This window comes from Apostichopus japonicus, chromosome 8 (assembly GCF_037975245.1).
Source record: "Apostichopus japonicus isolate 1M-3 chromosome 8, ASM3797524v1, whole genome shotgun sequence".
NCBI classification, from domain to species: Eukaryota; Metazoa; Echinodermata; class Holothuroidea; order Aspidochirotida; family Stichopodidae; genus Apostichopus; species Apostichopus japonicus.
In genome coordinates, this window is record NC_092568.1 from 37,505,822 (window position 1) to 37,518,648 (window position 12,827).

At 37.6% G+C, this 12,827-nt stretch overlaps 1 protein-coding gene across 1 annotated transcript; it reads right to left on the reverse strand.

Moving 5' to 3' along the window:
• Window positions 1-981: 981 nt before the first annotated feature.
• On the reverse strand, window positions 982-6,791 carry LOC139971888 (uncharacterized). Its single transcript, XM_071978707.1, has 2 exons — window positions 6,049-6,791; window positions 982-5,067 (listed from the first exon to the last, which is right to left on the reverse strand). The coding sequence occupies exons 1-2, from the start codon at window positions 6,289-6,291 to the stop codon at window positions 4,951-4,953; spliced, it is 360 nt and encodes a 119-aa protein (XP_071834808.1). The 5' UTR covers window positions 6,292-6,791; the 3' UTR covers window positions 982-4,950.
• Between the last annotated feature and the right edge of the window lie 6,036 nt (window positions 6,792-12,827).

The window sequence follows — 12,827 nt, forward strand, 5'->3', positions numbered from 1 at the left end:
CTGTATGAGTAACTACACTGTAGACATGAACATATTTCCACACAGTGTTTACACAAAGAGCCTAATGATGTAAAGAAGCTATGCAGGCTAATTGGAAAGCCTGAGGTCAATTTACGACTGTGGCAGGTCGATTACATAATCATAAAACTTTCGTAGCTTATAGCGTGCTATAATTGAAGCCAGATCTTTAATGTTCGCAAATGGTCTGCGGGTTACGTTGGGTAGAAAATTCTGATAACAAATGCAAAATCTACCTATTGTTATATCAGTCTGGTTGCACAATATTGAATAATGAGGGGAAGCATGTAGTAGCGTTCGTACTGAACATGCTGTACAGGTATAAGGGATCATGTAAAATCCCCACTTCTTATTCTAAGGAAAAACTTTGACGGATTCGGAATCATATGTAGAGGATGGTAGCGGATGTAGAGAAATAAATCGGGGGGGGGGGGGCATTCTTCTATAGGGGTACTGGGACGCATGCGTTTAATTTGAAGACTCAAACTATAAATTATCTCGGAACTTCCCGATTCCTAGCAAACAGTGACATGTTTCATAAAGTGTATCACATGTTGTGTCATGTCACGTTTTGTATAGTTTATGGTCAGTTATTGTAAGTTGTACGAATAAGTTATAGAATAGTCTTTTGTAGTTTGCCAAATCGGAAAAAGAACACTTGTTTTATACCAATTTCTCATTGCATTCACCTTCCATTGTGGGTGCGATTTTTGAGTACTACACACAACATAGGGGCAGTGGATCCTTGCTCCATGTAGAGTAAGACTTTCAAAGTGTTTATTGGTAAAAAATCACTGATGCATGGATAAGTGTATCTGGGCAAACACTCATAAGCCATCCCCTGTGAAGTATTCAGCCATTGTTTACTATCCATTCCCCACCTCATATCTTCAGCTTTACCCATTCAACAAAAGACACCAGTCTAAGAAACAAGACACCAGTCTCAGACGAAAGAAAGCAACATTTGTTTCTCCATAATTTGCATAGTTTATTACAATATCAAACAGAAGTGTCTGTGTAACGTAGCATAGGATATAACGGAAGACATGCTCAAGTCATTAACACAGTAATGAAAGGCATAGCATAACATAGCTACATATCACATTATTGACCATGTAAATGAAAACTCATACTGTGGACATTAAATTAATTAATGACTTCAAAGTTGACTGGCAGCCAGATGGTACAATTTTCTAATGCGGATACCACCCTATACTCTCCTCCCAAACAATGTTTCAAAGCACTCGTATTGAGTGTATGAACAATTACTAACCTTAATCGTATAGACACAGGATATTCATACTGCTCATACTGTCAAGTCCTTTGAAGCAGAAAATGATCAACTGGGTGTGACTGGAACTGTATCTCTTTACACATCTGAGCATGTAACTACAATTATTAAAATCATAAACATGATATTACAACAAGAAAGAAGAAAAATCAAATTCTTAACCACTCGGTACATAATCAATACTGATCCATGTGTGTTGATTGACACTTATATGTAACCAAAGTACCAGTCACAAAGAGAGAAAAATAAAAGAAAAAAGAAAGAAAAAATAGCATTTGAACTTTACTCTGTTATATACATGTACATAGCATTCATTTTCAACACATTAAGGGTGAATATTGCTTTTAAATTTAAATACATCAGAGGATAAAATCTCACCTAGGGTACTAGAACATTTGGTAGGCATAAGATACTCTGAAACAATTAATGACAATTCTCAAGCTTAACACTTGGGTTGCCCCAAGCAAAGCTTCTCCAGCCAACAAATATACTACAATTACACACAGAAAAAGACACCTTATGGTACAGTAGTTTGATCTTAGACTCCTTCACAATTCTTATAACTGGTTTTTCTTGTTCTTCACACTAGGCTAGTAAGTCATTTTGAACCAATCTACTTCCATATCTATATCAAGACTAGTACTAAAAAACTTTGCGGTCACAAATACATGCATTATGTAACCCCTAATGTCACAATTGCTTTTAGTATATATGCTATAGTTATCAATGCCAATTATCTGTTATCCATGCAGGCCAATCCCCCATACCAAACAGTTTCACTTTTAAAGCCCACTTTTCCCAGAATGTTACCAATATGTAAAGCATATATATATTCTTTTGACTAAATAAAAAAATATATTAAACACAACAGGGAAGCCAAAATAAATTGTTTATTCAATTCTGAACCACATTCTATGCCCTCCCCACACACCCCCACCCCCACATTACTGACCTTACTTTGAAATTTTAAGAAGTAGACCTGTGTGAGGCTGACCAAGTGGGGATTATGTGTACGTAAAACTTTATGATAACAATACAATAGTGCATTCTTAAAATGGATATATGACAGCCATTTCCATGCTAAGCAAGACCTGCGATCTTCATTCAAATTTGATCTTACTTTCAAAAGTTTATTCCCTTAGTGTGGTACTGACCAAAGGCAATGATGTCTGTGTTAAATTGAAAGCTCTATATACCATTCACTATACAAATTAAAGCTTACAACATTTTTCCCTTCTGAATCACACTATGCATTCTCAATCTGCAATTGACCTTACGTTTTTAATTTGAAAAAAAAAAAAAAAAATTATTTAGGCAATGGATATCGTCTCTGCATATCTGGGAGATATATTATGAAGAGCAAGGAATTTGAAGACCCTCCCCTACCCAACATAAGCCTGCTACGTTCATTGTGGATGCCTGCTATATGTAAACCCATGTTGCCATAACATAGGCATCCTTATCCTTGAACAAAAAACCAACAGTCCTGATCAAGTTAGAATTACTTTGAGCGTTTAACTTATCTTAGATTTTAAGTTCTTTATATCTATCATAGATATCTGTCATATATATATATATACCTACATTACTCCACCTGCATGATATATATACCTACATTACTCCACCTCCATGATTTGTTCATAGTGAATATGCTCACTGAAACACCTCACAGAAGGGGACATCTTGTGTGAACGAAGTACAGCTGGAAATATTCTCCAATAGTTGTAACGAGCCACTTTATTGAAAGGTTGAGTCAAGTTGAGTCCGGTCATCCTCAGTAACTACTGTATCATGAGTCGATTTACTTCAGTATCTATCTGTCATTAAGGTGGCGGACTAGTTGTAGCTCACTTACTGTATGAAATTCAACGAATCAAGTAATAATTCAACGAATCAAGTAATTTACAAATAATTGTAAAAACTTAACAACACTGATATGATCCCGCAAAAGTACACCCCCGCAAATGTACACCTTTAGACTAAATTAAACTCCATCTATGCCCTAGACCTCTCACCAAACATTGATTAAACTCTATGCCCTCTCTATATGCTAGACCTCTAACCAAACATTGATTAACTCCATCTTTGCTCTAGACCTCTCATCAAACATCGGTTGTCATAGTAGCTGTACTTTTTTCCTGGGCCAAAAATTTAGATCGAGTCGTGAAAGCCTGTGATATATTCATACAACAATTGAATACCCCTCAATCTGCACTAATAAAGTTAATTTGGTTCAAAATTCCTAACAAGTGAAGTGATATATAAACAGTTTATATGGTCAACACAGAAACTTTTGTTATCATTCATATTTTGAACTTTGTTCTGTTTGCAAACTTACAAATTTTAATAAAGTTTCCTTGTGCAAATTTGTTTCCAGAAACGTTGTTTCCATGCACTATAAAGCATAGTATGACTAGATTGTTGCAAAATTAACACAAAAACCAGCCTGAAGCATGGCGTACAGGTAACATTTAAACCAAGAGAAAACTAGACATTTCTATTGGTTCTAAAGACTATCATAGATCTCACATCTTCTTAGGCTTATTACCAAAAAACCTAGTTCAAATGCAACTTAAGTCTCTAAAGGGTTTAAACACATCCCATAGCAATAAGAGCATACTTTATGCTCCTATAATGTCCACTTTTATATTGTAATGCTTTCCTTAACACATGGATCAAATTTGAGAACAGCTAGGTAAATTATCAAAGATATATTAAACCTTTAAATAAACTCCTTGTCACATGCTACCTCACACCCCTACAAGAAGATAATCAATTGACCCTCACTAATCCCATCAGATATATCAGGGAATAATTTATCCAGTATTGTCAAACAAATTGATATGCAAAATGGACAACTTGACATACAAGTCCAAAGATGTATCTATAGCAGTCTTTAATGCAGGAGTCACAGCCTAGTGACAAAGGCGGTTTTTGAGCCTTCAAAACTGCTACACAAACATTTGAACACTCAACTAATAATGATAAGAACAATAATATTTGATTTTTATATAGCGCTTTACACCAGCGATAGGTCTCAAAGCGCTTTACAGACGTTATATTACCCCTGGTCAATGGTAAACCTGTCTCAGAGACAATCCCTCCAGTCGGCAGCAGTTATATACAATGACAAGTTACCTCACAGGTACCCATTTAACCTCTGGGTGGAGAGAGGCAAGTGAGATAAAGCATCTTGCCCAAGGACACAACGCAATGAACTAGGCATGAATCGAACCAGCAATCCTTGGATCACGAGTTCGACGCCTTAGCCAATTGGCCACCACGCTCTCAATTACTTCCCTCTGTATGGTGCTATCATCAACACAGGCTAGAACAACTCTGTAAATTGTCATTAGGGTATCGTTTAACACTCATTGCAGGATTTTACATCTCTAAATACTCCTGCTCAGAGTTCAATTCCAACTTGCTATAAAACTGCAAAAAATCACCTCAGCATAATCCAAAATGTCCTTATGATGCAGTTTACAGCCAGATGCTTTCATATGTGGACAACATAGTGGACATTACTGTACCCACCGATAGATGACTGCTGTCATCCATTAGCTTCTACTCACTGATAGATCTCTGTGAAATTATTTCGAAGTACGTGACAAACCCACCAGAAAGATGACAAAGCTGTTTTATGAAGAGGTCCCTTCTGCTTGCTTTTCTCTTGCATCTTTCATCCTCTGTAATTCCTCTAACATGTAGATGAGGGGATCTAATGGTCGGTGATAAACAATCTCTGATGTCAAATGCTGGAAGAGAAATAAATAAGACACTGCGTGTTTACTACATGAACGATGAACTGGAACTTAAAACTTTATTTAGGTATACATAGTATAAATAGATATTGCTAAATGAACTGTATTATTGCTGTACATGTACATCTTTATGCTATAGCCCTGCCAACCTGTGGTCACAAATATATATATATCAATTTTTTTTTTAAATAAGGACAAAAGAGAGATATGGCAGATTGGAAAAATCTAATAAAAACAAGATAGTGATGTATGTAAAAATAATTTAGAAATCAAATCATTAAACGTTAAAGTAATTGTCACACTAACATAGTGCCACAGAACACAATGACGTATTGCATTTTAGATTTCCCAAAAGAGAAATTGGATTTTTGAACATTCCTCACACAGGAATTGTAAGAGGTTTACGAACAACATTTTTGGAAGTCAAAGTTTGGCTTGAGGTTAGCAAATAAAATCAAGAGACCGTGAAATTGCCATAAAAACCAGGGGACTCTCAGTAAAACAGGGAGTGTTGTTAAGTGTGGTTCTGCACAGTACTCAGATAGCAGTTTTCTACATCATAAATAGATTATTTTAAAGGGACAAAATTCAGAGCTTTCAAAACTGGTACGCAAACTTTGAGCACTAAATTATTCCTGGTACAGTGTAGTGTTATAACGAGTAGAGTCCTAGGTAAATAGCGATACAAACCACTTTTTTAATCGTTCCCCATTGAGATTTATACAGTAAATATAACTCAAGTGTCAGGAAAATACTCAAATCAACATTTAATATAAAATGACCTATTACAACTCTGATATGTACTGACTGAATTTTGTGGAACAGGAATAACATTAGGCCACAAAGTATGGACAATGACTATGATAAAAAACAATTTGCTTGTTTTAATATTATTTGCATAACAAATTTAAATAAGCAAATTAGAGATAAGCAATCTGAATTGAAGCGATATTTCCATTCCCTTGAAACACTTACTTGAAATATCTGCATAACATTATGCATTTCCATGTACTTAACAGCCTTTGTATATGGATCTTCTGTGGGGGGCTTGTAGTTGCTTTCCGCATCTTCTTCTATCTCCTCTGCAAATCTTTCTAATTTGGCACTCAGAGTCTCCATTCTGAAATCTTCATTTTCTGCTTTCTCATTGACTGTTGCTTCTGGTACTGGTGTATCTGATTCTGTTAGTAAAACTCTTTCCTCTCCATCAGTTGCCATGTTTGCCAAGAAGGTTGATGGACACAATACACTCAAAACTTGTTCTGAACTTGTACTTGTAACACACTGGATGTCCTATAGCTAGAACAGTACTACGCTTTCACCTTCGCAAAATGCCAGTAACGATAGTAGCAGTAAAGTTAGACCTAGGCACTGGCTATGTTAAAGCTAACACTAATTAGCAGGCTAGATGTACTGTACAGTAACAAAGGTATTTTGAGTGGGCCTAACGTTAAACCCGAACCTACACTTGCAACGTTCAGGGCTGTTCCTAACTACGAAAGAAAGAACTGATGTCGATAGTAGTATATCGGCGGAATGTGCTTAACTGATCCAAAATGAGATTCCTTCAACTTCTCAACAAATCAGAACAGTTCTTTCACTAACAATTAAGGAGCGACGTAAGGGACGAGCTACTCTGCAGTGATTGCCTCTGCCGGTTGCATATCGTTACCTATACCTACAAGTACACAGGTGCACGTCGATTGTTTATGACACCTTGGTGACAGACATCAAAGGGGTCAAAGGTGGAGTCGATAGTCTGTTCTTGAACCACTGATCTCTACACTAAGACAGTGTCTTGAACGTTTCTGTTCATGACAGTTCAATTTGACAGCCAAATAAGCTACAGGTCTAAACAAAAGGTCAATTCTAACTGTGCATAGGTTGGTTGTTGGTTCTAATGTTGGAATATCGATGCAAAACGTGTTCACCTATTTGTTATGAGAAGTTGGTGGAAGTCTCGAACACACAGTACACAGCAAGCTATTTGCGTTTATGGCAAGCCAAATGCTCAATAAATCGAGAAACATGGATTTTCGGTCGAAAAACCATGTTTATCGACCGATAAACCATGTTTATCACTCGAAAAAACATGTTTATCGACAGAAAAACCATGTTTATCGACCGATAAACATGGTTTATCACCGAAAAACCATGATTATCGGCAGATAAACATGGTTTTTCTGACAAACATGGTTTATCGAACGATAAACAGGGATTTTCATTAGATATTCCAAGTTTTTTTTCTTCCGATAATCCATGTTTTCCTATCGAAAATCCATGTTTATCGGCGATAAACCATGTTTTTCGGCGATAAACCATGTTTTTCGACAGATAAACATGGTTTATCGGCGATAAACATGGTTTATCGCCGATAAACATGGTTTATCGACTGGTAAACCATGTTTTCGTCGAAAATCCATGTTTATCGGCGATAAACCATGTTTCTCGATAGATAAACATGGTTTATCGGCGAAAAACCATGTTATCGCTCGAAAAACCATGTTTATCGCTTAAAATACATGGATTATCGCAGATAAACATGGATTGTCACAGATAAACCATGTTTATCGCTTGGAAACACTCTTTGTGACCGATAAACCATGTTTTTTGACTGAAAACACATGTTTATCGCTGAAAAACCATGTTTATCATTGATAGTCCATGTTTCTCAAGCGATAAACATGGATTCTCGCCGTTAAACCGTGTTTATCAACCAAAAATCCATGTTTATCGGTCGATAAACATGGTTTCTCGTTCGAAAAACATGGTTTATCAGTCGATAAACATGGTTTTTCGACCGATAATCCATGTTTTTCGATTTATTGAGCAATTGGCTTGCCATATGCGTTTATTGTAACTTGCTTTACTGACAATCACATGAACGAGGAAAAAGCTGAGTGCATGGCAGAAGAGATGCATTTCGAATACTGAACATTGAAATAATAGACATTGTAATGAATGAAGACAAACATAAATGAAAGATGTACATGCGGCTCATTGATGTCATATATTTAGAATAATTCCATCAAGTCTTCAGACTTGTGTGTGCCAGAAAGTTTCTGGCAGAAACATAAAATCTGTAATATCTCCATTGACCTGATCGAAAACAACCGGGACTGGGGTCTGATCAAACGTACGTTGTGATAAGTAGCCACATATCCAGAACTGCTCTAGAGCTGAGAGTCACTGCTGACTGTCCGTGTCACCATCATGTGTGTGTGGGGGGGGGGGGGGAGGTAGAAAAAAGTTTGTTGTCCCTCTCCAACTTCTAATTCCTATCTACAAGACTGTACTGAGGACTCTGTTGCTGCGTGGTTTTCTGCCACAGGAGTCAAAATTGCCTGCCATATTAAAAAGTCATTCAAAACGTTAACAAGATATCTCATTCGGGTAATCAATGGAGAAGGTTGGTCCATGAACGTTAGCGGTGAGTGATTTTGAAGAGGGCGCTATCTAATTATACGGCTCTGGTTTTGTGTCGCTCTCTTTCATCCTTGTACCAAAATTAGTAATATATAAGATACAAAAATCTTGGAATTGTTATTTTTAAGCAACAATTAATTTCCCCGAAATTTGGAAATGTTTCCTTTTGACGCCAATCACCTGCATGGCACACTAGGTCAGGCGACTTTTTCGGCAAATACTAACATGTTCGAATTCATTGGGATTTAACGGATAAAATACATTTGTTGTACATCGCCCTCTTCTTTAGCAAGCATACTTAAAAATTGCTTTAACCAAAATTATGCATGAATGGGTGCAATTACGTCAGCCAGTTCGGACTATTCTCAGGTCACGTTTCGGAAAGCATTCGTATCGACAATATGAAATGTTCTGAATCTTATCTGATAGAAATTGGATGTTCATCTTGCCTATCAACATTTTATACATAGGCTATTTGTTTTCTACAGCGTTTCTTCATATTTCATTTAAGAAGCAACTTGACACATCTGTGACTTTAAGGATTAAGATATGCTTATGACGCACAAATGAAGGCCGCAAAGAGCTACAAATCTTATTTAAACCACCAAAATTGTTAGAATTAGCATTGGCAACGCCCACATGTGTCGTGGAAAATTAACTCTATAAATGTATGGAAACTATAAAACATAAGAAAAACTTTATCAACATTCCAGCACAATTGGATCGATGATGTCACAGTTTAGACTTGCTCAAGTCAATCCAAATAAAAGCATGGCATCTTCAGACAAAATGTTAGTTTACTTTCTCGTGTTTGCGACTGATTGTTCATCACACAGGTATCACATAAGACAATTGTTAGCTGGTTGGGTTTGCTTCTCCGTAAATATATTTAGGAGAAGCAATCTACCGTTATGCTTAAAAAGGAAAGTGTATGACCAATGCATCCTCCCATCAATGACATATGCATCAGAAACATGGACACTAACAATTAAAATGGAAAGAAAGTTAGCAGCCGCACAACATAACATGGAGAGGAGTATGCTTAACATAACATGCAAAGATCACAAAACCAATAAGTGGATAAGGGAACAGACAAAGGTACAGGATATAATGGAAGTAATCAAACATCGTAAATGGACATGGGCCGGCCATGTCACTAGAAGGGGAGATGGAAGATGGAGCACGCTAACCACTGAATGGACACCGCTTGACGGAAAAAGGAACAGAGGCAGGCAAAGAAAGAGATGGAGAGATGAAATACAGAAATTCTGGAATGAAACCAATTGGTACACACATGCAAGGGAGAGAGAGAGTTGGAGATATCATGCTGAGGCCTTCATCCAGCAGTGGATCGACAACGGCTGAAGAAGAAGAAGAAAAATATATTTAGATTAAACAAAGGATAAAATAGGCTTTTACATTTTGTACACACAAACAGTCAAACAGAACAGGAGGAGGAGGGGTATATACGGAATATGATTGATTTAATGTAATATGCATGGGGTGTTTAAACCGATTATATTATTTTACATGTTAATTTAAAACATAATACGAATATGTATGGAAAAGGAACCCAACAATGACAAAAACAAAACAGAAACATCCTTATACACATGCTCACATGCAAACCCACATAGGCCTACAGAAAACAATCTGAATAGAATTTATTTGCATATTATTTTGCCAATTACTCGAAACATCTTGGGAACATTTTTGCACAACACAAATACTTTTGTCTAGAGAAAAGAGCTGTAGTTATATTGGTCTATAGACTAGGCTTCTATTCCAAACGAAGAATTCGTGTTTACGTATACCATAACGTTTGTAAAAACCTCCGTTCATGCAAGACGAGTCCCAAACATTAAATACGTAGGCCACCATATACGGTACTATATACAACATGCACAGGCGCGTATCCAGGATTTTCTAACCCGGGGGGCGCGAATTACTATCTAAGCGGAGCGCCACCATCGGTTGGCGCGGAGCGTACAAGAAAATTTCTGGTTTTGATACCCCCCAGATCACCGGAAATGGCACTTCTCGGGCTTGAAAATGAGCAACCAGATGTACACTTTTGCCTGAGAACCAAGTATTTCCCAAAAGTTTTTTCCATCCATAACCTTTTTGAAGATTGTCACCAGTCACACATCATGTTCGACCTCATTGCATGTCCTATGGATCATTGCTTTTGTAGGTTATTCTACGTCACGGCCCACAATATCCGAAAGCCCCACTTTTCAAGGTTTTAAGCCGATTACTTGTTGAGAATTTGAAAATTCACTTTTCTCGTGAATAAAATCACTTCAAAACATACCCATAATGTTGCACAAAATTCAATCTACAGACAACCAATATAGAAAAACCTCCTTGAACCCCTAACAGACAGGTCAAAATTGAACGAGTAGAGGAAAGTATGATGAAGAATGTTGGTGAGGAAATTTTCGAAAATTCCGACACAGTTACTTTATTGGTGTAGAAATATTGCAACCTCTTATAATGGCTTTTACAAAACTTCGTTGAAGGAACAGAAAAATAGCAGATATTTCCGATATCAGGTATATCGAAACCGAACACTTCACTCATAGGCGTTGGTCCCGTAGGAGGCGGGGGCTGCAGCCCCCCCCCCAATTGTTTTCCCATTTTTTTCGGGCACCTACTGAAAGAAAAATAAATAGCAATGAATAGCTTAAAATTATCTCCTTGGTAATTTAAATAAAGTTCTAAGCTTGACCGACATTACTACTGTAAAAGAGAGTTTTGACATAAATGGATCTGTATGCTTTTTCTCCATCTACATAAGACATTTGATTGTTTACATTAGCATCCGGCGGTATACTGTGCAACTTTCACGGACCGTGCGGTACACGATGCCATACAATGTAATGACCGATCTTGCCTATATGATATTGGCATCGACATGTTGAATGCGCCCCGCGCGCGAAAAATTTTGGCTTTTTTTCGGGCAAGTCATTACAGCCCCCAAATTCAGTCTGGCTCCTACGCCTTTGACTACACACATTGACAGTTTTTGAGGCTGTTCTTCGTGGAACATGCATTTCAATGCTCATTGATATGATGTTATATCTGCTCTTTGCTTTACAAATTCGAACAGGCGTGTAGCGAGTAATTGCCAAGGGAGGGCGAAGCCTGTAGGCAAACTATCTAAGCGAAGCGCCAAGAAAAATTTTGTCCGAAAATGCCTCCCAGATCGCTGGAAATGACACTTCCCAGGCCTTGTAAGTTGCATCTAAGCATTGTCTATTTTGAAATTACTAGCGATGTCATAAAGAAAATTTGCTCGGGGGGGGGGCGGTCGCCCCCTTCCCGAAATGCGTTATGTTCCCCGACGACTCGGTCGAGTTCAAGTACATTAGTGAGGGAGGAAAAACGGAAACGTCAAAAATGGAGTTGTCGGGGTAAGGGGTAGGGTGAGGCGCACACCCCCTCCGTAATCCTTGATCTGTCACTGGCTACCCTGTGTATATAATAGGGATCTTTCTCTTCCCGAGGTCTTGGCTATCTTCTATTCCCTCCTTTTCTCCTTTTTCTCTCTTTTTTCTTTTTCTTTTCCCTTCCTTCCTCTCCTCCTTTTCTTTTTTCCCCTCCTTTTCCCTTTTTTCTTCTCTTTTTTTTCTCTCCTCTTTTCCTTACCCGGGGGGCGCGCGCCCCCAACGCCCCCCCCCCCTGGATACGCACCTGATGCATGTAGTGTGTCCGTATCGTACTCGTAAAGGCTTGGCATAGCGGTTACCTGTATATTCGTACTCTGTCAGTAAGAATTTGTACTCGTATACTCGAGGCATTTTGAATAGTATAGTATATAGTAATTATATATGTATACGCGTACTCATGCATTGAGCCTTGACTACTCGTATACTGTTACTCATTACAAGGGAAATTGTACTTGTACTCAAATACTGTTGTACTCGGGCAATCAATCTGCTGTAGCTGTATAAGATTTGGACTTTGTTGGGGTTTTTTGGGGGGGGGGTGGAGGGGGGTGGTGGAGTGGGTGATGTACTTTGCACTTTCTTTGTTACAAAGGGACCAGACCAGAAAAGTATCCACTTATTTCTGGTTCCTCTACTTCCATCTCACATATATATTATTTCAATACTCTATATTTACTGTTTACTGTATTTGATACCATCTATATTTATCCTATACTGTTCAAAATGTAAAATAATGGAATGTAGCAAATTAATTCAATTCAATTCAATAAAACAGCATATAGCTTCATCCCATTGTATTATGCAACCTTAAAGCCATACCACAACACATTAAGTATACATAAGTTATATAATTCTTCCCGAGGTAACACTATTTCC